This window comes from Prorops nasuta, unplaced genomic scaffold (assembly GCF_024137725.1).
Source record: "Prorops nasuta isolate Cenicafe-Biocafe unplaced genomic scaffold, Cenicafe_Pnas_1.2 PNAS00006, whole genome shotgun sequence".
Lineage (NCBI taxonomy): Eukaryota > Metazoa > Arthropoda > Insecta > Hymenoptera > Bethylidae > Prorops > Prorops nasuta.
The window spans coordinates 7,494,973-7,522,704 of record NW_027116803.1 but is presented as its reverse complement, the minus strand read 5'-3'; the positions used below and the strand labels follow the sequence as shown (position 1 = coordinate 7,522,704).

General features: G+C 38.2%; 2 protein-coding genes across 4 annotated transcripts; one reads left to right on the top strand and one right to left on the bottom strand.

The window, feature by feature from the left end:
* Positions 1-1,836: 1,836 nt before the first annotated feature.
* On the top strand, positions 1,837-24,268 carry LOC136774347 (scavenger receptor class B member 1-like). Its single transcript, XM_066728579.1, has 11 exons — positions 1,837-2,120; positions 7,950-8,056; positions 14,274-14,365; positions 14,621-14,781; positions 14,858-15,002; positions 17,896-18,096; positions 19,235-19,395; positions 20,084-20,370; positions 20,951-21,069; positions 21,977-22,102; positions 22,610-24,268. Exons 2-11 carry the CDS (start codon positions 8,023-8,025, stop codon positions 22,913-22,915), a joined length of 1,632 nt encoding a protein of 543 aa, XP_066584676.1. The 5' UTR covers positions 1,837-2,120; positions 7,950-8,022; the 3' UTR covers positions 22,916-24,268.
* Positions 24,269-25,155: 887 nt separating this feature from the next.
* On the bottom strand, positions 25,156-27,496 carry LOC136774348 (serine/threonine-protein kinase pelle-like). Of its 3 annotated transcripts, none has more exons than XM_066728580.1 (4): positions 27,440-27,496; positions 26,863-27,124; positions 25,722-26,776; positions 25,156-25,638 (listed from the first exon to the last, which is right to left on the bottom strand). In XM_066728580.1, exons 2-4 carry the CDS (start codon positions 26,975-26,977, stop codon positions 25,294-25,296), a joined length of 1,515 nt encoding a protein of 504 aa, XP_066584677.1. In that variant the 5' UTR covers positions 26,978-27,124; positions 27,440-27,496; the 3' UTR covers positions 25,156-25,293. The 3 variants fall into 3 exon arrangements, with proteins under 3 accessions (XP_066584677.1, XP_066584679.1, XP_066584678.1); XM_066728582.1 differs by lacking the exon at positions 27,440-27,496 and adding an exon at positions 27,341-27,405 and having other exon boundaries at positions 26,863-27,184; XM_066728581.1 differs by lacking the exon at positions 27,440-27,496 and having other exon boundaries at positions 26,863-27,304.
* Positions 27,497-27,732: the final 236 nt, after the last annotated feature.

Below are 27,732 nucleotides of genomic sequence, written 5' to 3'. Positions count from 1 at the left end.
ACGCGAGTAATGATCGAGGATCGATGATCCAAGGTGGATCGAGAGGGACACGGCGTCGCCGTTGAGGACTCTGCTGTCTTGCGCGATTCTTTCTTCTTTTTCTCTTTTTTTTTTTCTTTTCGTCCCACTGCGCTGTCGCGGCGTTCGCGCCTCCTTATCCATGCATGCACCGCCGCGACCCTGATCGATACGAGCTCCTCGGTTCTCCGCAACCCGGTGACCTTGAGATCTGCATCTAACTCTGACGTCAGAAGGCGACAGAGTCGCGATAGAAGCAGCTAGAACCTCTTCAGCGATACCGCTGGCTCTTGTGCTCTTCTGCTTCTTATCTCCACTTCCGCTAGATAAGCGCAATCACTTTTTTGGTCCCCGTTCGTGGACCCCTCCGCAACGACCCGGTAAACAAACGCGTAGATACACGCGTTCGTCCAAATCGTTCGACGAGCGCTTCGAATATTTACGCCAAATTTGTTCTTCCATTTTTTTTCTACCGTCACCTTTCTTCAGCTTCTAACACGTACCCATTTACAATTTTACCTATTTATTTTCTTGTCACTTTATTAGCGCTAAACGTATATACCGAGGAGTTTATTACGCGTGTTTACGTTTAGAAGGGGTTGATTGATCGTTACGAGTGACAGGTTTAGTGTTAAAAAGTATCAGGATGCTGGTCACGCGCGCGTATTTTATATATATATATATATATATATATATATGTGTGTGTGTGTATAATCCACCACCAAACAATGTGTCTATGTGTGAACTGCTAATTACTTTTTTATACAGAGTCAAGAATCTGATTCGTTGGTCTGGCTCGTTTGGAGGATTCCTAAAAGTATCTCGATTCTTTTGTAAACTCGTAACTTATACACAAGATGCAGCTGAATATCGAATTTAATTGATTTCGAGAAACTCTATATAGCTTCTGAGATTCGTCACTTTGTTTTTTTTTTTTTTTGTAAAATTTGTAAATATAATTATTCATGGGGCAGCAGTTGATTGGGAAGTCGATACATTATTGCGATTTATGGCACTATAGTGCTACTGGTGGGTTAAGCTGGCTGCAGCGATGAAAACAACGATCGAAGTTACGGTGGAGGATGATGCTAATTAACGTTCGAAGAATTAGTGTTTGTGCATTTCTTATACAGTCTTTTTCTCAATGTTGCAAGTCAAGATCAATTAATACACTAACGCAGCAACAATGAAATAAAATCACCACGCTGAATTCGTGTAATTACAAAGTGTTGTCGTGATAACAGCACTGCGTTTTATTACTAACGTCAGTGTCGTAAGAGAGGAGAGAGAAAAAAATCACTATCCCCTTCCATTTGTCCAAGAACCCCACCAGATTTTCCACGACCAATAATTGTAAAAATTCACTCTCGACATTTCTCCAATATATATATACAAAACACAACGTCACGTGGTCGAAGGTAAGTTCGAGAAAATTCTGTGATATTGTCAAATGATGCAAGTGTGAATTCTGGCGAAAAACGTGCAACCTGTCATGTTAGCACGAGTTCTGATTAATCGAAGAGGGGGGGGGGGGGTGGGGGAGGAACTGTTGGGGTGTTATCTTAGGTAGAAATGGATCTTGTTTGATGCGAGGTATTGTCGATCATCGGGGGTAGATTCGGAGGATATTCTTGGGCCGTTGGGAGGACGTTGGACGATGGTTGCAGGCCAGGCGCGATTCGCAGGCGTATCGAGGCCCGAGGAGAGTCCGATTGGATGGTGGAAGTGGAGGGTCGCGCGCGGCCGGTTCGCGGGGGTTTCTCAACGGCGGTATAAAGCAGACTCCGCTGGCTCTCGCGCGCACTGATACGGGAAAGACATAGGCCCACAGGCCTCGCGCGCAATCGCATCAACCACTCGAATCGAGATCCTCGCGATCGAGAAACCTCGAAACTCTCGCGATCTGCTCAGTGAAGAACTAACGAGTACGTGACCTTCGAGTCTCCTCTACCAACCCCTTTCTCTATCTTCGTACACGCCTCTCCCTTACTCTTTCTCTACTTTCCATTTTTACTCGCGCGAAAAACTCTCATCAAGGACTAAAGTGAACAAGTGTTAACCACCAGCCACTGGCCTTAGGCCTAAGGCTCACCGTCCTCAGGGTAAGTAATCGTTTTTATCCCCTCTCCCCCTTAATCTCTACAAATATATTTATCTAGGGTTTCTGAAACTTTCTTAAAAATAAAAAAGTGACGGTTTATTGTATTGGCGATTGATCGTTAAGTTTTCTAGTCGATTCGGCTATGGCTCATTTTTATATATTTGTATTGGTAGAGACAATTGATAGCGCTTTGGAAATATTTATTCAAGTAAAGAATAATAATATTCGGAGACTCCGATAGCTGCACGAGCGATGTCTCGTCGATATATGTATATGTATGGGACTCTCTATTCTCACCAAAGCGTTAAAATCACCGGTAACAGGTGTTTTTCAATTTTGTCCCGTTCAAATATTTAACAAACCACCGACGAACGTTCTCCTCACTGCTATTAAATACAATTTGACTACTGAATAATTCCAACTATTAAAAGAACAGACTCTAATATTGACCGAACTTTCTCGTCTCTGTCGGAGGATATGTCATTGGTTTTTCCAGCTAAAAATTAATGCAGCTACAAAACGAAAATAATACAAATTTACACGAAATAAGTATTTGGTCAAATACTATTAAAATCAATCAGAGTAATTAATAAATTCAATCATCGACCTCTTATTGGTTTTATGATGTTTTCACTTTATAAGTGTGGTTTATTAAAACTTAAAATTACACGATCTTTTGAAAATTTAAAGGATTCTCGTACATTTTCACAGACGCCATGGTACTAGTCAATATATAGTTGGTATAATTAAAATCTAATATAACCGAACTCTATGCTTCTTATTGTCAACTACCATTAAATTTGAGTTAAAAACCCTCGTAATGAAGCTAAAAACTTAATAAAATTAGCTGCTGAATAATCACAATAACTGCCGAGACTTTAATAAGAAAAGAAATAAATGAAAATGATATGATTAATGATTTTAAAAGACAAAGGTTACCAAAAAAGCTGATGAGTGAGAAATACTTTACATTATAACTATGCGCAAAAGTGGACTTTGCCAGTCGAGATCTTCGTTTAATTTACAGTGACAACACAAAGTGTAGTATCTGGGACCGTTTAATGAGCAATAATTTGTATGACAAAAAGAAATGGGAAAAAGCAATTTTTTAAAAAATATTTTTTGACGATTTTGGGGTAGATTTTTCAAAGAGCGATTAAAGTTTGTATTTATTTCTGTAATTACTGGCTTAGAGTCGTTAATTATAGTATTATTATCAATAATATTATTATCTTAATACATACACACTTCTATGCTAAATTAAGACTTTTATTTGACACTGGTGGCAGCAGTTAAAAGCGATAGGTCGGTCACAGAGATGAATATTGAGGGTACGTGAAAGATTTAACGTTTCGAAAAAAACCTGATTTATATAGCGAGTTCCAAATCAACGAATTTGACCATGCACTTCGTTAAGAGATACAAAAGTAATTTTGCTTCCTGAGGAAAAAAAGCATGCTCGACTATTTGCAAAACAATGTTAATGGGGAATTAGCGAGGAATAATTAGTAAGCAAGAGCGATTTATGCAATTGACGATGCTTTCGCAATATCGCTCATGTCTTCGTTATATCTCGACCATTTAAAGATGATTCGAAATTTCCATTATCGTTCACCATTGTTTACAAGACGTCAAGTTCAGTTATTAAAAGCTGGTTTATACGAATGTACCATTAGGTTCTATAGTTATTACTTCCTATTTCCTCTTTCCCCTTTATTTATTTCCTTCTCATTTTATTCTCGCCTTCCTCTCTCTCTCTCTCTCTCTCTCTCTCTCTTTCTCAAACACCCATGTTACTTACTATCTGTATCTACTTCAGCTTCTCTTTTCACCATTTTTACTTGGATTCAATCTTCATTCATTCTTTCTCCTCTCTGGCTTTCACATTTTCTACTGGCACGTTCCCTCTTTCCATTTCGCATTTTCCTCAGTTTTTATCTAACAGGTTGACAGTCCACCGACCACATGCGGTCTGTAGACTGAAAGTACCATCAGTCCACAGACCATATGTGGTCTCTTCGTCGATAGAATTGTCAGACTTTTTAGAGCTATGGGCGTAGATAAAACGGCGTTTATTTGACACGAACTTGACAGGAATTATCCTAGAGAACACAAAAAGTGCTGGGACATGGAGAAGAGATGTACAATTTTCTGAAAAAATACATTTGTACTGTGAACCTGTTAATTCCATATGCACATACAATCGTTTGACTTTTCTTTTTATACCGATTCTATATCGTACACCTTTCCTTCACCTTTCGTCTCTTTATCGACAGTTCAAGTTCATCCATGCATTTCCTATTCAGCTTATTTTATTCCCAATGATACAAAGGACGAATCGACCAACGAGGCTCCACACGTGTCACTGAAATATCATTGAATAACATTTACAATGCTAATCTCGAAGTCACGCAATTTTTCATCAAATATCAGTGATTTCTCTGCAAAAAACGCTCCTTTACTTAAGTATATCCTTTATCGTTGTCAAATAAATTAACACTAATAAATTTGTTAATATTGTTAAATAAAAACAATGGGGAAGAAGAAAAAAATTTCTCAAGTCAATAATCTCGTTTAAATATTATGTGTCTTCCGTGTACTATCGTAGGTTTCGATTAAATCAAGAAAAATGATTAATTATCCACACACACATTCCGTAAATAAACTAATCTTATCATTTTTTTCGCTCCCATGACCGCGCGAGGACTACCATGCACGAGCGTGCTTTTCTTCGGCGATTCGTGCGTGGACCTTTAGAGATGGGGCGGTAATCGTTGAACAGATAAAAGATTTTTACGCAATCGTCACTCGTCGAATGAATCGTATCGGTAGTTTTTCTAAGAATTCTCGATTCACGCTGCCTCACTGCTACAATTGAAAATTGTTCTCCAATTGATTTAAATAATTAATCAGAGTTATCTCCCGTCCTTTCTCCCATTTATTAAGCAATACAGCCTTCTTTATTCTCACGTAATTTTAAATTGATAACAATACTTTATTATTATATATATATATAGCTGGACACTCGCCAATGAATCCTATCGAGAATAATTTTTCCAATCAGGAATCTTTCACCCACATCGATATATATGAATAATAAAAAATTTCTTTGTTCTTTTAATATGCAAACTATTATATTGGTTTAACATGGAAGATTATCAGGGAGTCGACGATCCCTGAAAGTTTCCTATTGGTGCTTAGGATTTTTTCGAGTAATCTGCCTCAGTTTACTCGATCGGAAATGGCAAATCGTAAATCATTAGGACTATATTGTCAGCCTCCGATCGATTAAAACATGTCAAGAGCACGCTTGTTCCTATTATCAATCACACTGGTAACATTAACGATCCCGATAGACGCGCATATGTTACCTCCGCTATCTCCCATCGACTTCTCGAGTTACACTCGCCGAAGGATGCGCGAGTCGCTCCGCGATACTGTAATTAATAGTTTCAACAGAGTGTCAATTTTATTATCTTCATAATTCAATGACTCTTGTACATTCCACTTTCCCAACATTCCGCATGCATCTACTTTCTTCCAAACAATCTCTCACGAACCTTTGTCCCCAATATTTAATAATGATTTATATTTTCAATCCAGAGAAACTAACAAACTCCATTCAATAAAATTATCCACGGTCATTATCAATTTTTTCAACGTTTCGAGCAATCTGAGCAAGTTATAATTGCTCAATTCAATGATTTTTCTCGATTATATTGGCGTTGTTATCTCTTCGGGTTATTTAACGACTTACATTGATTGTAAACATTGCTATTCGGTTTTATATATATATATATATATATATATATACGTTATTATTATTATATATCAGTCGTTTGATAATCTAAATATGGAAGAATTTTTCGTTCGCAATTAAAAATTTATTTTTTTAAAGATTTTAAGTAATTGTCTTTTTTAACCAGTCGTACACTTTAGTATACGCAACTGTTTTATACGTTTATACGACTCCATATTGCAGAAAATATGAAATGTCATCCATCGTGCGATTATTAAAAAAGGTTTTCTCAACTAACATTCGACGATAATAATAGTTGAACCAAAGGAAATATACACACATGTCAATCCATCCTTTGGTATTAAACCGTTTCATATAAGAGTTTCAACATTTACATTGCAAATGCTCTTCGATTTGCTCCAAGCTGCATTCAAAGCTGTCGCAAATGTTTCACTGAACGATTAGTTTCATCTTATTGTCCTTTACCAACATTCACTACTATTTTTCATCAAAATTCTCTTCACAGGATTTCCAAACAATTTACCCATTTTCCTCTGCAAAAATTCTCTTATTTCAGCTTCTTGTTCCTTTTATTTCACATCCAATAAAACCTTGGTCGATTCGCAGTATGTAAAAATCACTATAATTATATATAATTAATCAAACTTTCGAACAACTCGAAGAGATTGGTTCTACAATGATAGGGAGCAAATATATAGATATAGTATCCTATGCAAAAAGGTGAGAGTCAGCTTGGTCAAGTGTGTACAATGAATTCTCTCAGTCCTCTTACACGCGTTCTTCGATAATATATATATATATATATATAAAAGGATAAAAAAGATATGTAATAACAATTGCGTTTCTCCGTATCAATGAGAGTGTGCATTAATGAGATGATCGAGCGATGTTTGTTAGTTGATTTTCGATGTTTTGATGGATGCTTAATGCGATGACGAAAAAATGTTGGATGGTATTAGTCACGAAGGGGCATCCTCGGGGACGCGTGCATGTTAAACTGTTTTCTTGCCGTATATCGATACTTTCTGACGGGGACGGCCTATTTCACATTTGCATTGCTAATTAAAAACCACGTACTCTCCTTGCTACGCGAACGCGCTTGGAAAACCTCACGGAAAACAGACGCGGAAGTACCGAAGCATCTCCTTTAATTTCTCCCTTCTCCACTCGATCGTCTCTCAACAAAATTTCACTTCTCTCGGCAGCAAACTTCTCAAACAAATTATATCACATGACCACTCTCACCTTACAAATTATACGCACGTCGACTTTTGTTTTTTAAGCCAGAGAAAGAAATGAGATTTAATGACGTTGTTGATCTAGCTACTGAAAGTAATTGGGGATTCGAATATTTGTCGAGATACAGAAAACATTGGATAATTGAGATGTATTTATTTTCGTGGAAAATATATGCAGTGTCTTTGAAATATTGAGTGTTTGGGATATTTTTCGTCGAAGCGTATAAAGAGTGTAAGGAATGATCGGAATGTTCGTTTTGCGAAGAGGAGGAAAAATATTGAAAGATTGTGGCACTTTTTTAACGCCTGAGAAATACTGAATTATTGGAGTCTATTCTCTTTCGAGGCTTTTGGACGTTTCTATAGAAATGATACTGTACGCCAGCATATTTGTCTCTTGTCATGTATGACAGAATGACGCGTCGAGTAGTTGAGAAAAAAACTATGAGAGAGTGTATCTCGCATAAACACCCGAATTAGTTATCCTTCCTGTCATTAATAATTATGCTACACGTGCAGAGATTGGGTCGTAAGAAATCCAGCTGCTTAAATTTTTATTGCTACCGAAGCTCGTTCCTTCGTTACTTATTAATCCGCGTGTCTCGCTAGTCTCTCGACCGTATAATAATATTGAATTCTAAAAATTATGTTCCTGGTGTGATCTAATGGATGCAAGATCATTGCGACACTTCAACTTTTTTCTTTCTCGCATATACGATGATGGTCATCGTTATAACTCATGGAGTTTCTTTTAATATATTATATATACTATAAATTTTGTCTCAATATTATTATATGCATATTATAATGTTTTAATTCTTTTGTTTTTCAGAGCGAGCCCCCGACATATTTAATTGGTTGCGAATTCTGCAAGACTTTTGGAGAACCAAGAAAAAGCTGCAACCATGAAGAGCGCCATTCCTCTTCAACAATTCAAAAGTAAGTGATTATTATTAATCTGCGTGAATTGTTCGAATTTTCAAGTTTGTCAATTTGTTGCTTCTGATAACTTTGATTACCTTTTTTCAACCCTGTACGATCGTCCTTGATTAATCTTCGTGAGTCAGTATAGCGACGAGACACACTGAAACGGGGTGAAAAACCAAAGTCATTCTTTGTTTTTCTTCCAAGAATGTACTCGATGTTGAAAAATGGCGAGTACGCAACTCGTCCCGAGACATAAACCTTCTCCGCTGACCTGTTTATCACTTGTTTATTAACCAGTACCAGACAAATAAACACGTGTAAACGTGAAAAGTTGACGGCCTACATTTACACATGTAATATAGCATTGTATTTCATTATTTAGTATTTAATTTACAAGCTCAAAGTTCCATCGAAAAACCTTCTCCAATTTTTTCTCTCGAATAAACAAATTTTGTTTGCTCCTTATTTTCCCATAAATACGATTCTTTATCTGGCGCCTCTGCATCGAGAAAAAAGCGAAGCGAGGCGAGGCGAGGCGAGGCGAGGCTCGTCGTTATAAACAAAGTAAATACTAGGAATGATATTACGTGGAAAGGCTTTGTGAATTCCAAAAGTTTTTCGAGCAGCAACCCACTGAATTTCTAAATCTTAAATGTTTCACCGAAAAGCTATATTTTCACTGAAATAACAAGAAAATTGTTATTCCTATAAGTAAGATTTTTCACCTGGTGCTGGAGGGGAACATTTCAGAAGAGATTCTTGTACGTTCTCCAGTTCAATCATTAACATCGAACGACACAAAGAATTTTAGTTTACTTAAACCCGCGAAGCTTTAAAATCTCAACGTTGCATCAAAAGCAGTGATAAGCTTTTCACTGATATAATTGAACAAAATTTCTTTCTTCTTTTATTTTCGCCTATATAATTACGACTCTCATTGTCCGGCGTCTCGCGATCGAGAAAAATGTGAGACGAAGTTCGTTCGTCCATCCCCCCTCCGAGTTTCCACTCACATCGGTATAGCGTAAAAGCGATTGCGCAGCAACAAGAGCTACATGGAGTTTTTCGAGCCGCAGTTCATCGAGTTGATAAGAAACATAAATTGCGCAATCGGTCCATCGGAGTTTTCACAAAAATCTCATTATCGGTGATAAATGAGGATTTTTCGGTTCCTTCGGAGGAGGGGGTCCATCGGTGAAGAGAGAAGGATGAGGAATAGGGGGATGGAGGGGGAGAAAAGGGTGAACCGTTAGCAGAATCAGTGCAGCGCGTTAAGAATTAGAAATGTACGAGTGAATGAGATGAGATACGGGACGAATGTGAATGAGACGCGGCGAGCAGCGCGATCGGAATCTTTTCTGACGGAGTTTCAAGGTCACGGTCAGGTGGGAGATGCTCGAGTCGATTTCGCAACAGCGATCGTCGGGTCGCGATTACACAAGAGCGATCGAGTCAGGACTCTGTCAGGAGCGAAAGTAGAAAAGCACTCAGGCGTGCAGTGAAAACGATCCGCTCTTGACCTTTCGTTACGTCATAGAAAACTTCATCCTCGAATCAACGCCGTGCGATATAATAAGCTCCTCTTCAAAAATCTCTAAGAAATTCTTCCGAGCAACCATCGAGTCAAACTGCACCTATATTAGATATATATATTTTCACTCGAGGCAAATTCTTCTGTTTGGTGAAAAAGAAAAAATCATGAAATGAGATTCTACAGCTGCTTACATAACCTCAAAATTACGCGCTGCGGCGGTTGGCGAACGAGGGGGTCGTTGACCTCCGTTGAAATAAATGATTATAAATCACTGGTCAGCGTTTGGAATGATTTCGACATAACTGGCCGAGGATCGTGACTATGCGAATGTGAAAGGTTTTCGCGCGGTTTATTGCAGGACTTTAGCGGGAAGTCATTTAAAATGACTCTAACGAGTGGTACCGCGCCCCTTCTCGCGCGGCTTACATAAACCGCGCCGATGTAGTCTCGATTTTTCCGCAATCCTTCCACTTGGAAACCTTAAGGCTATAGCTTCCATCGATATATACCGCTTATACCATGGTTTTTCCCCATTTCCATCGCTTTTCACCACGTGCCTGCCTGGTCTCATTCATGCTCAACCTCTTTCATTATGCAACGTTATCCAATTCGGTGAACAACGCTGAATTACGAACTCGAGTAATTTCTATTGCTGTAATTTCGTACGTAATAAACGTGTGAAATAAATCAGCCGTGTTTTCGATGTGATCGTTCCTTTGCTGAAAGACCTGCACTATTGTTTTTTCTTCGACCCTCTTCTATAGAGATTGGCTAAGAGACCCGGAAAGATCTTGCACGTCGCAAAAACAATCTCTATATATATTAGGAATCCAATAAGATTTGGTAATAAATTATTATTAAATTATAACATAATTTGGTTTTTCTTCAAACTTGTTCACGTCCGATCGATCGATAGGATCGAATCGTTGCAATTACGATATGTACATAAACGAGATGATCGTCCACTTTAACTTTAATTGATTAATTCGATTACGAGGATTTTTTGCGAGTCGCCAGTGAATCGAGCCATCAATTATTTAGCGATCTGCACAGAGCTAATATAGCCATTAGATTTAATAGCCATGCATACATATATACGATCGTCTCCGGGTGGCCTAGCGCTTTTTGCAAAAATCAGAATTTCAGTAGTAAAAGTCGTCCAGGTCGGTCAGTGGTGATTTCTGGATTAGTCGGACGCTCCGATCGAATCGAGATTGGAGCGATGCGACGGAACGATTGTGCGAGTTGAGAATGCAAATTGCAGATTTTTTGTTTATCGCGTTCTCACACGGACACGCATCTAATATTCTTCGATGCTTCGATCAGTCCACAGTTAAAGTTATTATTTTTGACCTGTTGAACCTGCCGAGTCCCTGATCCTCTCCAAGTCATCGTCAATGAATTCGCTAAACTTCCGTCAATGGCACAAAGTTTCCTCGTAGCTTCTTCTTTTCATAAAACTAATTTATGATCCTTCTTTTATGATCGGGGGGGGGGGGGGGGAATGGAGAAACAGTTTCAGTGCGTCAGTCCATCGGACGACGTACCATTCTTTTTTTGATCATTGACCAGCTGACTAGAAAATCACCGAATTATCGTTCTGACGTAACGAGCAGAGTCAGTGACCTTTGTTTAATCCGAAATATACTCGTGAATTCTGTGACGATAAATTTCGGTTACGCGTTTATGGTTTATCAACGCGAGCAGGCCCGAGGCGTGATCACTGATGAAAAACCAGCATAATTAGTGGGTTAAAATGTCACGATGTGTGTATAACCTTTCCGACTTACAATTGTATAAGGTCAATGGCCTTGGATTATAATTCATCATTCAGTGATTTTAGCTATATATATGTATATATGTAGGTAAAGCACGAGCCGTGTCAGAATTTCACGCACCGTCCGAAATCATTTTTTTATTATAGGAAAAGAAACGTTTAAGGTGGAGAGAGAACCTTGAAGAGAGGATCGAATATGCTTTGGGTTAAAATGATGAAACTGCTCGAGGTATAATATAAAACAATATTGATGGTCGGCGATTCGATTAGACCTCTCATAGAAGCAATGGTCGAGCACACGCGCGTTTCAAATATTCCACATCAGATGTTTGATCAAATTCGAAGGACCCAAATTTATCAAAGTCATCTATGTTGAATGGGCCATTCGAGCAAAAAATTGTGTTTATATGTGGGAATTATGAAATTATTTGTGACTTTTTAAAAAGAATTTATGGGGAGATCGACCTTGATTCGGGAAGTTTGCATAAATAGGAATTAACATGGTTTTTTCTCGAAAACATTGCTCGTGCCCTTTGGCGAAATTTTCAGGGATTTTGCCATTTTTCTTTATCATCCTTCGCCTACACCGAAATCCCTGCGATTTCGTTTGTGCGCGAACCGTATATAGGGTCCTTGATTGGGATTTCATTGTGTCACCCCGAGAGCAGAAACTGAGTCAAGGTAAACGGCTATCTAACTCAGGTCCAATCGGGGCGAGTTCGCCCTGATCTTTGACCCTGCAAAACTCAAATGCAAATCGATGGAAGTTCAAAATTCTGCCCAATTTCTTTTCTCCGGTTAGACCGAGGAGAAACTCCTTGCACTATCGACTTTTGCGATCGATATATATCGATATTAATTAGAGGGTCGTAAAAACTTATCAAATCTGATACACAAAACCCACTCTATTTAGCATATATATATATATATAGTATATAGAATTTTCTAAAGGCTCTAATGAATATCATGGAATTTCACCCATTTAACATATTATTATTAAAAATTCAACGATATATATATATAATTGAATATTATTGACAAAATATCCATAAAGTTTCGTAGGATTATTCCTTAGTATACGTATCTACATATATGTATATCGTATAGAGGATGAATCATGGTAATTATTAATCGATAATTACACAGAGGTCGAAAAATTGTGAATGATGCCCTTTGGATCAACGTTAGAGGTCGATACAAGTTCGCTTCAAGTACGCGTTCCAATTCATGTGTATCGTTCGCAGTAATCGTAGCATTTACAGCATCCCGTCAAGGAAGTCTGAGGAAAAAATTGATTATTCAATAATTTCGATCAAGATCGTTGCTTGCGCAATCGGATATCGACCCAGGTGTGCAATAAATTTTTCGATCGCTCCACATATGTTCTTGGAGAACCTCGACGATTCAATAACATGCATCAGGCCAAGAGGAAAGGGAGGAGCGATGAGATTATCGTGTTTGACATTCCGGGCTCGTCTTTGAAAAATTACGTCAGTATTGCGTTTCGCATATGACATTGTTGCTTGTCGAAGGCTGAACAGTCTTATGTATATCGTTCCCGGATAAACAATTGTCGAGTGCGTCTTATGTTGCGTCTGCCAATGTTGACCGGAGGGAATTCACAGTTTCAGGGATGATTTGCTTTTGTGAAAAGAGTGTTTGTTTGGACGTCAAAGGGAAAATTGTTTATAGAGGGAAATTATCTACTTGGCCTCCATCTTGGAAATACAATTCACACCTTTTTCAGACCTTTCCTTATAACTTTGAGAAGTCGCGTGATATGAAAACATGCCCAAAGGGATTTCCCAAGTTTAGGAATTTTTTGATGCACAATAGCCGCCATATTGGAATCACGGATGAAAGGGGAAAAAACGAGTCGTGATAAGTCGGGTATGGTGCACGAGTTTAAAGAGGCAATTCATTATCTCGAGAGAGTACATCGTGTAACTAATAAGGGAAAGGGCAGAACGAGTTGTGGGGAATCCCCTGCTCGCACGGGATTCCCTTCTTTTAAATTAAAAATGCAACGAGAAGACTCTGTAGCTTCTCGACCACGTTGAGAGATCGCGTGACGCGAGGATCTGCCACAGAGGGGAATAAATTGTAAAAAAAGAAATAATCCTTTTCTGGACAATTCAAGTATACGAAATGGCACAACTGTTGTGGATTTATTTTCTCTCTCGCGAGAGAGAGAGAGAGAGAGAGAGAGAGAGAGAGAGAGAAAGAGTGTATCGTATGGACGAGAAAGAGCAACACGAGTCTCGGGGAATCCCCTGCTATCACGCGGGATTCCTCCTTGGGAGAAAGAATTGGAACGCGAAGATTGACGTCTTTGGGACGGTGCAGCCTTCCCTTAGCACGTGGAGGAGAGGTCGTCAAACCGGCTGGGCCCAATTTCCATAATTTAACGACCATTCGAACACGTGTCCCACAATATCGCTACAACCTCCCCTTTCCCCCTCTTTTTATGTATTTCCTACAAAAGAAGGCATAAAAAACCCTCGCGAACGGCGTCATTGATGTCCAGCGATCAAGGGTGCCAGATAAAGATAATCTTTCCTTCGTGTATACATATACATGAACCTTATACTTTGTACACTTTATAATTTATTCATTACTTATTTCTTTCCCTTTATTTCAATGTTATTTTCATTTTAAATCGATCCTATCTTAATATTTTATCGTACTTATGCTTCAAGTTTAAACCTCGACTCCTTATTTCAATCAACTGCTTACGGATAACCTTTGCTCGATTTATTTAATTTTTCATAAACCTATATATAATTGTTACATCTTTTTTGTCTGCAAAATTCGAACAATACACTCGAGTCACAATTACTATATAATTGCCTTGTAATTCAGAGTCGAGAAAATTAGTTTACGAGTCGTTTGTACAATTGATGATTTCTTTGTTACAGAATGCATAATTTTATTTATGGTGGGCACCATTTGCAGTGCGTTAGCTTACGCACTGTACATCATAAATCCAATCAAGATCATCCTGGAATATGTAAGTACTGTTCGATTACACATATTACACTGATCAGCTTACTTATATACAATTTCAACTGCATTCGAGTTATCTCATCACTTTCACGCATAATACTTGCTCATATTTTTCCCTCGATACGACTATATACTTATATATGTATACTCGAACAATCTCTCGATGCAACATTAAACGTTACATGAGAGAAACAATCTTGGACTAATTTATATGTAGGTTTTAAAAATTGCTTTTTTTATTCGAAAATTTCTATCATAGAAAATGCAAATGGCGCCAGGCTCGCTGTTATTTACTTTATGGAAAAAACCACCTATCGACGTTTACATCAAAGTGTACATATTCAACATAACGAACCCTGTGGAATTCCTGAACGGCGAGGAAAAACTAAAGGTTCAGGAAATCGGTCCTTACGTCTATCAGTGAGTATTCCTGAAAAAAAAAGGAAAACGCATAAACAAATTTTCCTGCAATTTTCACTCGATTTACTCTTTCCAGGGAATTTCTGGAAAATGAGAATATCACGTGGAACGATAATGGGACCATCTCGTACAGCCCGAAGAGATCGGTTTTCTACGTACCGGAAATGTCAGTGGGTGACCCGGAAGTCGATCTGATCAACGTACCAAACATTCCAATGCTGGTAATTAAACGTTTTATTTAAATCAGAAGAAACGCTCTGCAATGGAAACATTGCCTTTTAACTAGTTACGAGCAAAAGCTCTCAGATGTAATTGCTCGTCGATGTAAACGATTTTCCGGAAAACATGGAGAATTTTCACGCGAACAGTAGCACCGGTCTTCCTCGTCGATCGCTAGAAAATTCTCTCGTTCGCATCGAGAGATCCAACGGCGCAGGATCGAATAATGTATGCGAAAAGTGTATCGACGGTGAAAAAAGATCCTCCGGTAATTTTCCATCAGGATTTTAATGCGAGGCATTGACGCCGCGCAACAGATCCCGATGGCCATATATATATATATATATGGATCAGTGTTGAGTCACACACGTGGTTACGCAAAAGTCACCCATACACCCAAAATACACGCTTCGCTTCTGCTATTAATGACGAAAAATGGCGAAAGAAAGAAATATATTTCAGATTGTTGAGGTGAAAAAAGAAACCGATCGAGCGTGCGATTTTCTTCATCGCGTTACGCGAGGATTTTCAATCGACTCGTCAATCTTCTTTCATTACAACGATCGGACAAATTGAATGACGGTTCATTAGGCAGGCGTGATTATTCCTTGCAAATGATAAATGAAAAATAGTTTCCATCCGTTCGTTCCCATTAGAATCAATAAAAATAACTGGATCTCCGCGGTATATATGTATGTATATATGTGTGTATACAAATGGACGGTTGCACGAAGCTGGCAGCGGTGTTTGTTCGGACCTCGACGTTTAGATTTTTGTTACGTGCGAGGAGGCGTAATGCGGGGCTTTTTTTCACATCGTCTCTTAATTCTAGCGCGAGTGGCAAAAACTCGGGGTTAAAAGTTTCGTTGCTAACCGGTCGCGCGACGAGGCAATATTTTTTGCCGAAAAAACAACAACGAAATTGCACCGGAACGGCTTATTAGGATGAGTCGTTGGATATTAGCTGGAGCAGGGTGCAGGGTGCAGGGACGATCGGTTAATTGTTCTCTCGCACGGTTCTCCATTTGGCAAAGCGAACAAAGGAAAGGCAAAAACTTGTTTGCCTTTCCATACTAAATAATATTGTAGATTTTCTTCCGGCAATTATACGGGGTTAACCTTAAATCATCAGTGGGACAAGGCGTTAATAGGGGGCAACGATTTTCTCGCATTATCTCTGCGATTAGCGATCGACCACTCTTCACCTCCCGCGCGTCATATATATAATAACTTGGTTAAGTGCTCCTTTATCTTATCGCATCACAGCTGCTTAAGTAGTAGTAGTATAGTCGCTCGTATATCATTAATCATCCGTATAAGCACTTTTTTATTTTATTATCTTTACAATATTAACCTTTTACCTGCTACTCCTTAATAGCTCCAGTAACTGTAATAGGCTGCGTCGCGTTTACTCGAACATCCACTTAATTACGTCAATTACGCCGCGCATCTATTATTAATCAAACATCCAAAATGTTCTATTAAGTAATGGCACTCGTTGGACTAATCGAGATCATACTTAGCGACATGTTTTAGTGTACCTGTAGCTGCAATGTTCGTTCGATATAGTTTTAATTAGATTATTTACGCATCTATTATTAAAGGCGCATCGACTGTTAAATAAATATAGTTACACGGATAATTAATCATCCGTAAAAGCAATTTTTTATTTAATTAGCTTGGTAATATTAACCTTTCGTGCGTATACTTATACTACTAGGTATAATAGCTCCAATAACTGTAACGTTCATTTGCTCGCTTTTAATTATATTATTTACCATAGATTCTTCTCGTTTACTTTACAGTAATTTATGCAAGTTTTTTGCAATATTCTTCTTTTTCCAATGAAGATTAGATTGATCCTGACAGACGTTCAGTGTATGGAGAAAAGTATAGACGTGTTTGTCAGATGAAGCGTCCGGTTAACGGGGCTAGATAAGAGCTGTTTCTTTGAAAATAACGAGGTGGGATCTGCGCTGACGATCTTAAAATATTTTTATTGCGATTGGAAAATAAAAGAGTTAGCGTTCGGTTAGATTCGACTCTTTTTTCTTTCTTCCTCTCGCTCGCTCGCGTTACCAGAACGCGCCAGATTCTGTAAGCTGGACCGGTTTCTGTTTCTGGACGTTTTCCTTGTAGCGTTCCTTGGCCCTTGACCGTTTCTTCACCCGATCGCGATTTACTCTTATTTTATCCTGCTTACGTCAAGAATCTCAGTCTACCCCCAACTCTGTACCTTCGACATATCGATGATAATAAAAAATATTTTAACACTCGTCATATTATTCCCCTTCTCCATCCATGCATGTATATATATATATATATATAGATTGGTGAAAAATTATTATTATTATTCCGAGATTCTATACTTAATCTTCGAGTTCTCAGCTTTTTGCCACCTCCTGTCAATGATACTTATTACGATTCCTTTCAGGGAAAAATGAAATTGCATAAGAATACGCAATTATCAGCACGTTAGACTAATTAATCTTCTATGAAGCTGCAATTATTAGCTTATAATTGGCCACACTTTGCATTCACGCGGAGATGCCATTATTCTTACCAGTTTCACTCCTGATTAAATAATCCAATCTCGATGAGTGTATAGCTATATTCGTATGCGTCGTTTGAATAATTTTTGCAAAGATTCACTTTACTATATATATACTTGCTGCTTTTTCGCAAAATCTTTCTTTCTTTCTCCTGGTGTACATATATATATATATATATATATATATATATATATATGAAAAAAAAGGAGAAAAATTGTTGCTACATCGCAGATCCGGCGAGGATCGTAAAAATGTTTAATATACCTGCGAGAGGATCATAGCTGCGCAAATGAAGCTTTATTTACAACCTAGAAATCTTTAATGTATATTTTTCCAATTACAGGGAATCTCTTCTGCGCTGCACGATGCCGGATTTTTAATTAATTATCCACTGGCTAGACTGGCTCATATGCTCGACAGCAAACCAATCCTAAACATCACTGTTTACGATTATCTTTGGGGATACGAGGATAACCTGGTTCGATTGGCCAGTGGAATCGTACCGAACTTTATCAACTTCCGGAAATTTGGTCTGCTCGACAGGGTGAGTTGAATAAATTCATTCATTCCTAATATTCAGCTGTGGATGAAAATGTGGAAAGACGGTAAATAAATCGAAGACGTGTAGAACTCGTTGGAAAACAGAAGTTACCGTGATAAAAATGGTCGAGCTAAGAGAAGTTGAGAATAGTCGATGGATAAAGTGATATGCAGTTGTTGGCGGTTTGAAAAAAGACAAAAAATTCCGGTATCTGTGTGATCGCGAGGAAAACTTGGGGTGCTGGTATAACGTAGCCTCAGCTATGTGTATACATATATATATATATATATATAAAGGTGGCTTATACTCGGAAACAGGTCTCAATCTTCCGGATGAAAAACGGATCGCGATCATAAATAATGCTTCTATCCTCACTATGTATCCCGAGTGGCTGAACGAATTTGCATGATTTCTTATCGCGAAGACAGTATAGTGGACGAAAGAAAAATATAAAAAAGAAACAAGAGAAACGTCTCTCGCATGCAGGAGCGCGTGAACGAGAAGCAAACAGAGCGACAGAGCTTTAATCGATCGTAAAAATGTTAATCAAATGAATTCCTCTTTTTCTTTTTCACCGCAAAACTAAATTCAGAATTAGAATATTTATAGATTAGAATCTGCAAAACACTGTAGCCACTCTATAAATAATAATAATGGATAGGCTGCTGCCCATGCAAGCATTTAATTATCGCACTTGCTCCGATCGATTCCTTATCGAGCATTTCCGAATGATATTTTTCATCAGTTTCCTCATTCATCGTCATTCGCGATCGATCGTCAGCATCGTTCATAAATCAAGAATCCCAGTCGGAATTGACGAACGGTGCGCTGTCGCGTTTTATTGCTTATAAAATCTCTGCCTATAAAAATTAATTATTCTCACTTTTTTTCACCGTTGTAATTCAAATGAGCATTGTAATATTAACCCTCGGCCATTCTCCTCACGTTGCACGTCGCGTGTGCGTTCTCTCACTTTTTTGCGCCTTGCCTGCCCTCGTTTGCAGGAAAATATATAGGTTAGACTCGGGCCACGACGAAGATCGATTTCAGCGACGATATAACTTTCACGTTTCTCCTGCATAGATTTTCATAAAATCTCCATGAGACGAGGCATTTTGATTTTTTCTTTTTTCACACACAGATGTACGACGAAGGTAGCAACATCATTAGTATGAACGTTCGCAAGAACGAAAATATGACTGATGAGAATGGACGCTACTTGAGCATCTCGACTTACAATGGCAGTCCTGGATTGGCCCACTGGGGATACAAAACTCCTGAGAATAACGAGACTATTCCAGAGTGAGTATACCATTATCTCGTTGAGAATTTATCTAATAACGATGTACAAGCTTCCGAAACCTTATCTTATCCGAAACTAAAGGGAGGGCAGCCCGTACTTGAACTGCAAAGTGTAAATAAATTGACAAATACAGAAACTACGAGCGATGAGTCGACAAAAATGATTCCTCATCGTTCTCGTCAACTTGGAATCGTGCCGATATAAGAGAGAATTAACTTATAAAATGATTCTACGGAAAATTATACACGTGGAGAGACCAGCAGGCCCGGCAGGTGCTAAATGCTTAGAATAAATTCAAATCTTTCCGCGGCTTTTATCTTTCGGAAAGGTGCTAATTGGCTTTTACAATACTTCCACCACTGAAATAGAAGAAACTCAAACAATGCGTAATAAAAGTTGCGGGATTTTCACGATGATCTCAACGATTCCGAGATTTTCCGCGAGTATTAACATCCGATTTCTCGCGACACGGCCTCTTATAAAACAATCAATGTTTATTAACACGTCTGTCCTTTCTGCGTCAATTCTTCCGGCAAAAAAAACCTACCTACATATATACTACCTACTCGGTACGGTTCCGCCTAATCGATGAATCTTCGGTCGAAGGGTCATCGATTGGTCACCGATCGAGATCGAACGTAATTAAATCAACTGCGTTAAATAATAATTTGTCTCTGTTTCTTGCAGGAACACAATTTGCAATAGAATTCAAGGTGCCACGGAGGGTGTAGTTTTCCCGCGAAATTTGGATAAACACGCGGTCTTCCGAGTGTTCCGGAAGGCTTTTTGCCGACCATTACCGATCGTGTTCAGAAAGGAAGTCTCGACCAAGTCCGGCCTGCCCGGCTATCTCTACTCTCTCTCCGACGATTTTCTCGATCCTCCCGAACAGAATCCGGAAAATGAGTGCTACTGCAGAAAAATGAAAAAATGCCTGAAGAAGGGACTCTCCGATTTAACTCCCTGCTACTACAGTGAGTATCTTTGGAAATCTCTTTTAAAGTACAATTTCCACGCAAAATTCATCTATACCAATTCCTGATACGACAGGAATTTCATCACGCACGAGAATTTTTCCAAACTTACCTAAACCGTCCGCTGTGGATCCTCCGCGAGGTTTTACCTCAAACTAAACTCGAATGTGGACTCACGCTCGATAAAACCGAAAAAGGTTAGACTGAACTTTCAAGAGTCGACTCTCGCTATAAACTCGCAAAGGCTAGAAAAAAGTCGTAAGAGTTTTTTCTTCTTAAAGACTATATGTATCTCCTCAATTATCAATAAGAATCCATCCTCTTGCCGCGCATCCATTTGGCTTCGGTACATAATTTCTTCGTGATTAATCACGCAAGGACCTTCCAACAAGGGACAATGATTACCTTGGTACTCGCGACCCGATCCTTGCAATACCAAATCGATAATTATCGATCTCTTATCAACACAATTTCGTCATGCTCGTGTTACCAGCAAACTATTATTATTATTATTCACCAGTCACTCGTACATCGCTTTCTTACTGCACGATTCTCGACGATCACTTCTTTTTTCTTTCAGACATCCCAGCGGCAGTATCCTTGCCACACTTTTTGTACGCCGATCCGAGTCTTCTGGAAGCTGTGGAAGGCCTGCATCCGGATCCAAAAAAGCATTTGTCGGCTATAATTTTGCAACCGGTAAGTGCACATTGCAGTATAGGCCTATCGGACGGTCGGTTATGTAAATGGGAATGTATCTTTCGGAGATTGGAGGGATCTACGTCGTATGTACATACATACATGCGTACGAAGTACGTATATACACGTGCATGGCTCAATTTTCCTCAAACTCTTTTCTCCTCTGCGCGCAACGAGTGGAGTGCGCGAGGAATTTCTGGGGCTCGTATCGAGTTTGGTTCGCGTTAGCCCATTGATTGCGTAACTCTGTCGTTGCAGGATTATCTAACGATTGTATAACGCGATAGAGACACGCGCATTCTTAACGGGCTTAAGTGCGTTGACCCAGGCACGGATCCCTCCCACCTGAAAATTCACTTTCTATCCCGAGCTGTCGCGCGCCCGCGCGATGTACAACGAACATCCCCTTATAGTACCGATTACCGATATACATATACAGTCACTTATTGTCCAACGCACCATCGATGATAATACACAAGGATCCGGTTTTTCACCGTTCCCCAATATCGTCTAATATATAGGTACTGTCGCGATAAGCCACTTGCGTAATTTCATAAACGACCTCAAATACTCCCATTTGCTAATCCAATAACCCACGAGCCTTTCACTCGTCCCCCTCTAATTTCTTCCTCGATGAAAATTCCTGTGACGTCATCTTGGGTCATCGCTACCACTTCTCTCTCATTGCTGTTAGAATGATTTATATAGATATTTTTATGTGTGGGTGTATGTGCATAGAAAGGTTGGAAGGAGTATAAGGTGCTGTAACAAAACGGGTCACTGATTTCTTAACCATTTTCCAACGATTCGAGGAATTCTCAAATTTCCCTTTTTGTGAAATTATTTCTGATCCAACAACTGCACGGGCTTGCGCAGTATATCATAATAAAGCTTATGTTAATTTCAGGCGATCGGCATCCCAATACAAGTCAACTCGAGGATACAGACGAATCTCGTTATGCAGAATACGTCCTACAACTCCAGGATCGTGCAATTCAACGACTTGACGATTCCACTCTTCTGGACCGATCTGGTGAGTCAATGCAAGATGCAACTTGTGGAAGCCTGTTCGACCTTCCATTTCCCTTCTTTTCCTTCCTTTTTCTTTCTCCTGCTCACCTCACCTTCCGAACGCTCCATAAATCACTCGCGAATTATCCAATCGCCTCCAGGTCATCGGCAATCGAATCGCTATAAAACTCGCGATCATTAAGAATCTTCACTTGCAATTTCTCCAACTTTTTAGCAAAACCAAATAAATCTATTTTTATAAAAACTTGCAGATATCAACCGGGTCTGTCAATTGATTCATTAAAATGCATTATGTGAATGGACTGTAATTAATTTTCAAGAAAATTGGAAGAATACAATGTAGTTGTTTGATTCTCCTAAAAGTATCACTCGGTCTATAATAATACACTTTATAAGAAATTAATATTGCACACCGGTAGTGCGTGGTTTATTTAGCTTCCACGAAAGCTCGTTATCTATTTATCTTTCTTTCTAATCGCCCTAAGCAATTTTTTTCTCATTTCCACAGTACATACCGGAGATGCCGAGTGACCTTGAATTTTTGATGAAACTGATCCTGCAAGTGATGCCAGTGGTGCAGACAGTGTTGATCTGCGCGCTGGCCATCGCAGGTGTTACGACGTTCCTCCTTTCACTGATCGGAACCATGTGGGTGCTGAATCAGCAGCAACATCATCTCCATAATCAGGAAGACGAGGTTCTCAGGCGAGACAGTACCGACCTGAGAATACCCCTCGGCTATGGACAATACAGCGCCATCAGGATTTTACCAGCCATCAAGAAGATAACCTCGAAATCGGATCTCTTCGGCTAATCGCGATGCGATCCCTCTCTCGAGGAACCACACGCTCATCAGCATTGCGCGCAAAAAGGGACCATTTTTGGCAACGAGGTCCAGCCGGACCGTGTCCATAAAATCCTGCACTCCCTCACGATTCCTTTCGATAAATCGGAAATAAGCGTGGCGCTTTCTGACGATGCTTCTTGCGGCTAAAGCGAATCGGTAGTATTGTTTACTTTTTATATTACGTCACTCGCTGGAACCCGGAGAATTCTCTCGAGTTACGAAGCATCTTCCTATATCGATCCCGACACTTGTTTCTCAGCTTTTTCTTGCCTCAGCTTCGCTCTTGACCCGATTCTCCGCGTTCTGGCTCCGCTCTTACACCGCTCGAGTTTCGCTTCTTCGGCAGTGGCCATCCGGAACATCTCCCCTCGTTTATATTGAAAAGAAAACGATGGTAGATTATTAGTCGTCGCGCGCGATCGAAGGTAAAGCGATGATTAATCTTTTGCCGAGGGCTCTGCCAACCTTGGTACCTCTCAATATATACATACATATATATATATATATATATGCTATTTTTTTATATAAATAGAAATGTAAGAGTACGTTTAAATATAATTGGTTTAAAAATATTTTCAATTTATCACGGGGATCACGCATCATTCATTCGCTCGTTACGACAAAAATCTTGTTTCATTCCGATCATATTCGTTCTCTATCTGTTATGTTGTTTTTAAGATTATCTTTTTTTTTTGTATTAAGATTTAGGTCAAGCGTTTGTTGCCTCGTGTTAGTATATGCTTTTGTCGTTGCATTTGTTTTCTAGTGCGACTTGCTCCTCGCGCTCGAAAGGACGAAGATCCTGATCTGATTTGTTCACTCCCTTTTCTCATCATCCATCTCGTGAATCTCGTCGTGCGCGAGGGAGGCACGATAGGGCTCAAATTTTGCAACGATTAGCTTTTACGTACACTCCGTAATTTATGAGTATTATATTATAATCGAATGAGCGATGATTATTATCACTTCTCCTTTACTTGCGACTAGAGTCGCATTTTATTCCAGTGTATTAAACAGTAATCGCGTGTCGATGGGCATACGTAAATTATTTAAGCCTTTCCCCATAGGATTTATAGATATTACGAGCTGCATAAGTTATAATTTTTTCCACGTATCTCTATGAGTGCTCCGCGTCTACTATGTATTAGTTAGATTGATAAAATGATAAAATAATATCAATTTTATCAAATATCTCTCGTCCAGGCTCCTCTCTTTTATGTTATAAAATTTATATCTGTTATTATATAGCTTAAGATATATTTTCAGTAGGCATTTCTCAATTATTTTTTTATAATCCAGCTGTTCCATCATCGGCAGCTATCATTGACACTAGTGACAACTGCTGTGTGCGTATAAGTAATTGGAAAACTAGTTAAATTTTTATTATTCATCGTTGAATATTAAATATTGATTATCGTAAAGCCATGTACGCAGCCCTATTGGTTGCCCTTTTTATAAATTTACGAGCGATGCTTTGATTCTCCATAACCATGCGAGAAAAGTGGCTTAGAGCAATATTAATGTTAAAGAAATGTATTTCAGGGAATCTATCGTTTTATACATTTTTTTTTTTTTTTTTTCTGTTGATTACTAGTAGCAGAAAACCTTATTTTACGGGTATGTGAAAATACAAAATGAGACTGATAAGGGCTAACACAGCCCCGTTTATTATACCTGTAGGAAATACGAAAAGAATAATACGAATTTCTTCTTATTAATTTTAGTGAATTTAATTATTGCAGTGCAAAGATAGTTAACTGTTTCAATGTCTTTCAATTTGCAGTGAAATAATTTAACATATTAGTCGTTCAGTATTGGCACACGCAGTCGACTAATTTACATTTAGCTTTCTTTTATTACCAAACTACATAGTGTCAATGAATATATTTTATGGTTGTCGGTTAACATATATTTATAGTATTTATTCCCATGTCATTAAAAAATTATTCCTCAGTAACGTCAAGATTGTATTGACTTTTGGATATTTTTATCGAGCATTTTTGAAATTTATAAATTTAGACTAATGTAAAAAGCGATCTGGTCAGCCAATTCTTAAAGGAAAAATTCGAAAATATTTTAGTTTATACTACAATTATCTAGAAGTACCAAAATAAACGTCTTATAAAAAACATGTATATATAGTGTATATTTAATTATTGCTCTTCGATTCCTAAATATAATTAGTCAAAATCTGGTATGCTATCATATGAAAAGTTATATAATTAACATTTTATTTGTTTATAACAGTCAATATATAGCATTTATATTATTTACAAGAAACAATTTATATTATAATATATACAAGTCATATAAAAATATTAAATTTGATAATCTTTCGGTTGATTTTACAAATCATTGATCTTTCGATAAACCAGCTCCATTTCGGGTCGATTTTTTACTGATTTATTGGCACACCATTTACCAAGGACTATTAAGTTACTGTAAACTTGTAGATTCTGTTCTCCTGCATTTTTGTCAACTAATAAAGGAAGATCCTTATCACTCCAACTGTCAATAAAATCTTTCAGATATTTATTTTCTGGACGGGTATCATCGTAAGCGGCAAGTCCAGTGGCCAGCTCATATAAAACAATACCATAACTATAAGTGTCCACTTTGGTTGACAGGATTTTTCCACGTAAAAATTCATCTGGTAAGTAAGGTCGTGTGCCATGGATTTTGCTCACTTGCTAAAAATATAAACAAATAAATATAAAACAGGAATTACTTTCTCTGTGCTTTGATTCTTAATATCTGAATAAATTATTCTTACTTTCGTACAATCCATCTGAGGACCTTCTCTAGCTAAACCAAAATCTCCAATTCTGGGCTCAAAATTTTTATCTAATAATATATTTGCGCTTTTAATGTCACCATGAATCAAAGGTTTATCTCCAACAGTGTGTAAGTACTGTAAACCTCTTGCAGTTCCTTTAGCTATTTCATGCCTCTGTGCCCAATTTAATGGTGTAAGCTTGCGTTTTAAAAGTAATCTATCTGCCAACGAACCATTGTGCATTAATTGATATACTAAACAAGGAGCATCACCTCTCAAACTATAAGCATATAATGACAGTATATTGTCATGTGGTATTGAATTCAAAATTTTTATTTCCTTCAGAGATTGTTGAAGTTGAATTATATAACTTTCGTCAGATTCGAATCCTCTTCTGTCAATTCTTTTTACAGCAACATCAGTATTTTTCCATAAACCCTTATAAACAGTTCCAAATCCTCCTCTACCAAGAACATTGTGTTTACTCCATTCATTTGTTGCTAAAGTTAGCTCGCTAAACGGTATATGAGGTAAAGTTGCTTCAGGTTTCTTAGGTGTTATACTATTGGTATTATTTGTATTTAGAGCTATGGGAGAAAAAAATCCCTGAACTGGAGTTACTACTGATAGATTGTTTGAATTGCTTGTTTGTGGCTGCTTAACTTGAAGCAAATGATTATTCAAAATCTTTAAGGACTCTTCTTTCGTAGCTTCATTTTTAATTATCTTAACTTTATGTGCTCCAGGCGAAAGAGGAATATTTTCATTAAAATTTTGTGCTCCAATTTTTAGCTCTTTAGGGGTTTTGTTTTGCCAATGAGTAAGAATCTTCTGAAGATTGCCTTCCCCTTCGAAAATAAGTTTGTGATATTTTTCTTCAACGAAAGGCTTTAATGGCATCATTGCTTGATAATGCTTCATTCTTGATAATAGAACAAACAATTCTAAAATAGTATGATTATAATGTCCCCACATTGTAAGCAATTCATCCGAAGGATCCTTTTCCCTTTTCAAACTCTGTATTGTTTGAAAATCATATTGCATCCATTGGCCTTTAACAAAATAAATTGAAATTAATTAACAGTGAAATTAAAATTAAACTCTAGTGAAACAATAGATCGATATTTTATGTATATACCAGCAAGTTCTTCCCATTTGTTATGTTGATTCATTATTGTGCAGAATTGCACCCTCGGAGAATATGGCAGTTCATAAATATATTTGATTTCTTCATTGCTGGTAAAGAGAGCCATGATGATTAATCTTATTGAATAAACAATAAGATTGTTAAATGAATGGTTAGAAATTTTAATAAAACATTGACAGTTTTGCGTAACTTATTGTGTCACATTCACGAAACATTCTATCAGCTGGCAGCTGCTCTGCTGCTATACTATACACTGAAAATAAAATGGTAACTTCTACTCGCGAGTCTTGACCATAGGGATGGCAGATTCCAGCTATTAGCAACGAAAATGAAGTTAGCCGTTAGTCAGCCGCACTATCGATAATTTGAAGGAAAGGGGTATGTGTAGTACACACACAGATATGCCTGGTCAGCATTGTTCAGTATATACATACATAGGTGTGATTTGGACTCCAATGTATGTATGTACCCTTTTCCTTCAAATTCTCGTAACTTCATTTTCGTTGCTAATAACTGGAATCTGGCATCCTTCAGACAGACGACGACACTGTCGAGCAAATAACTATACTTGATCAACTTGATGATGAGTCAGCGTTGCCAGCGTTGTCAACTCCGCCATTTTGAATTTGAATTGTGCTACCTACGCTGTTTACAAATCTACTATAGGATATTATGCTACGGTTGGCAAGGCTGTGATGAGCCTAGGGATGGCCACAACAACAATTGGATTTTGGATACTCTTCTTCATTCAAATTTAAAAGAATCATAAACTATTCCGATATTTTTTATATGCACGAGAAATCGTAAATCCCTCACCAACTTGTCAATTTTAATCCGAAATTCGATTATGGTTATTGGAAG

Bases quoted from the DNA above. Each gene is read 5' to 3' on its own strand.
- LOC136774347 (XM_066728579.1), top strand. From the start codon at position 8,023: ATGAAGAGCGCCATTCCTCTTCAACAATTCAAAA. The intron at 20,371-20,950 runs GTGAGTATCTTT...TTTTTCTTTCAG, and splicing joins TTTAACTCCCTGCTACTACA to ACATCCCAGCGGCAGTATCC. The intron at 21,070-21,976 runs GTAAGTGCACAT...TGTTAATTTCAG, and splicing joins CGGCTATAATTTTGCAACCG to GCGATCGGCATCCCAATACA.
- LOC136774348 (XM_066728580.1), bottom strand. From the start codon at position 26,977: ATGGCTCTCTTTACCAGCAATGAAGAAATCAAATATATTTATGAACTG. The intron at 26,777-26,862 runs GTATATACATAA...ATTTTGTTAAAG, and splicing joins CAAATGGGAAGAACTTGCTG to GCCAATGGATGCAATATGAT. The intron at 25,639-25,721 runs GTAAGAATAATT...TTATATTTTTAG, and splicing joins CTCAGATGGATTGTACGAAA to CAAGTGAGCAAAATCCATGG.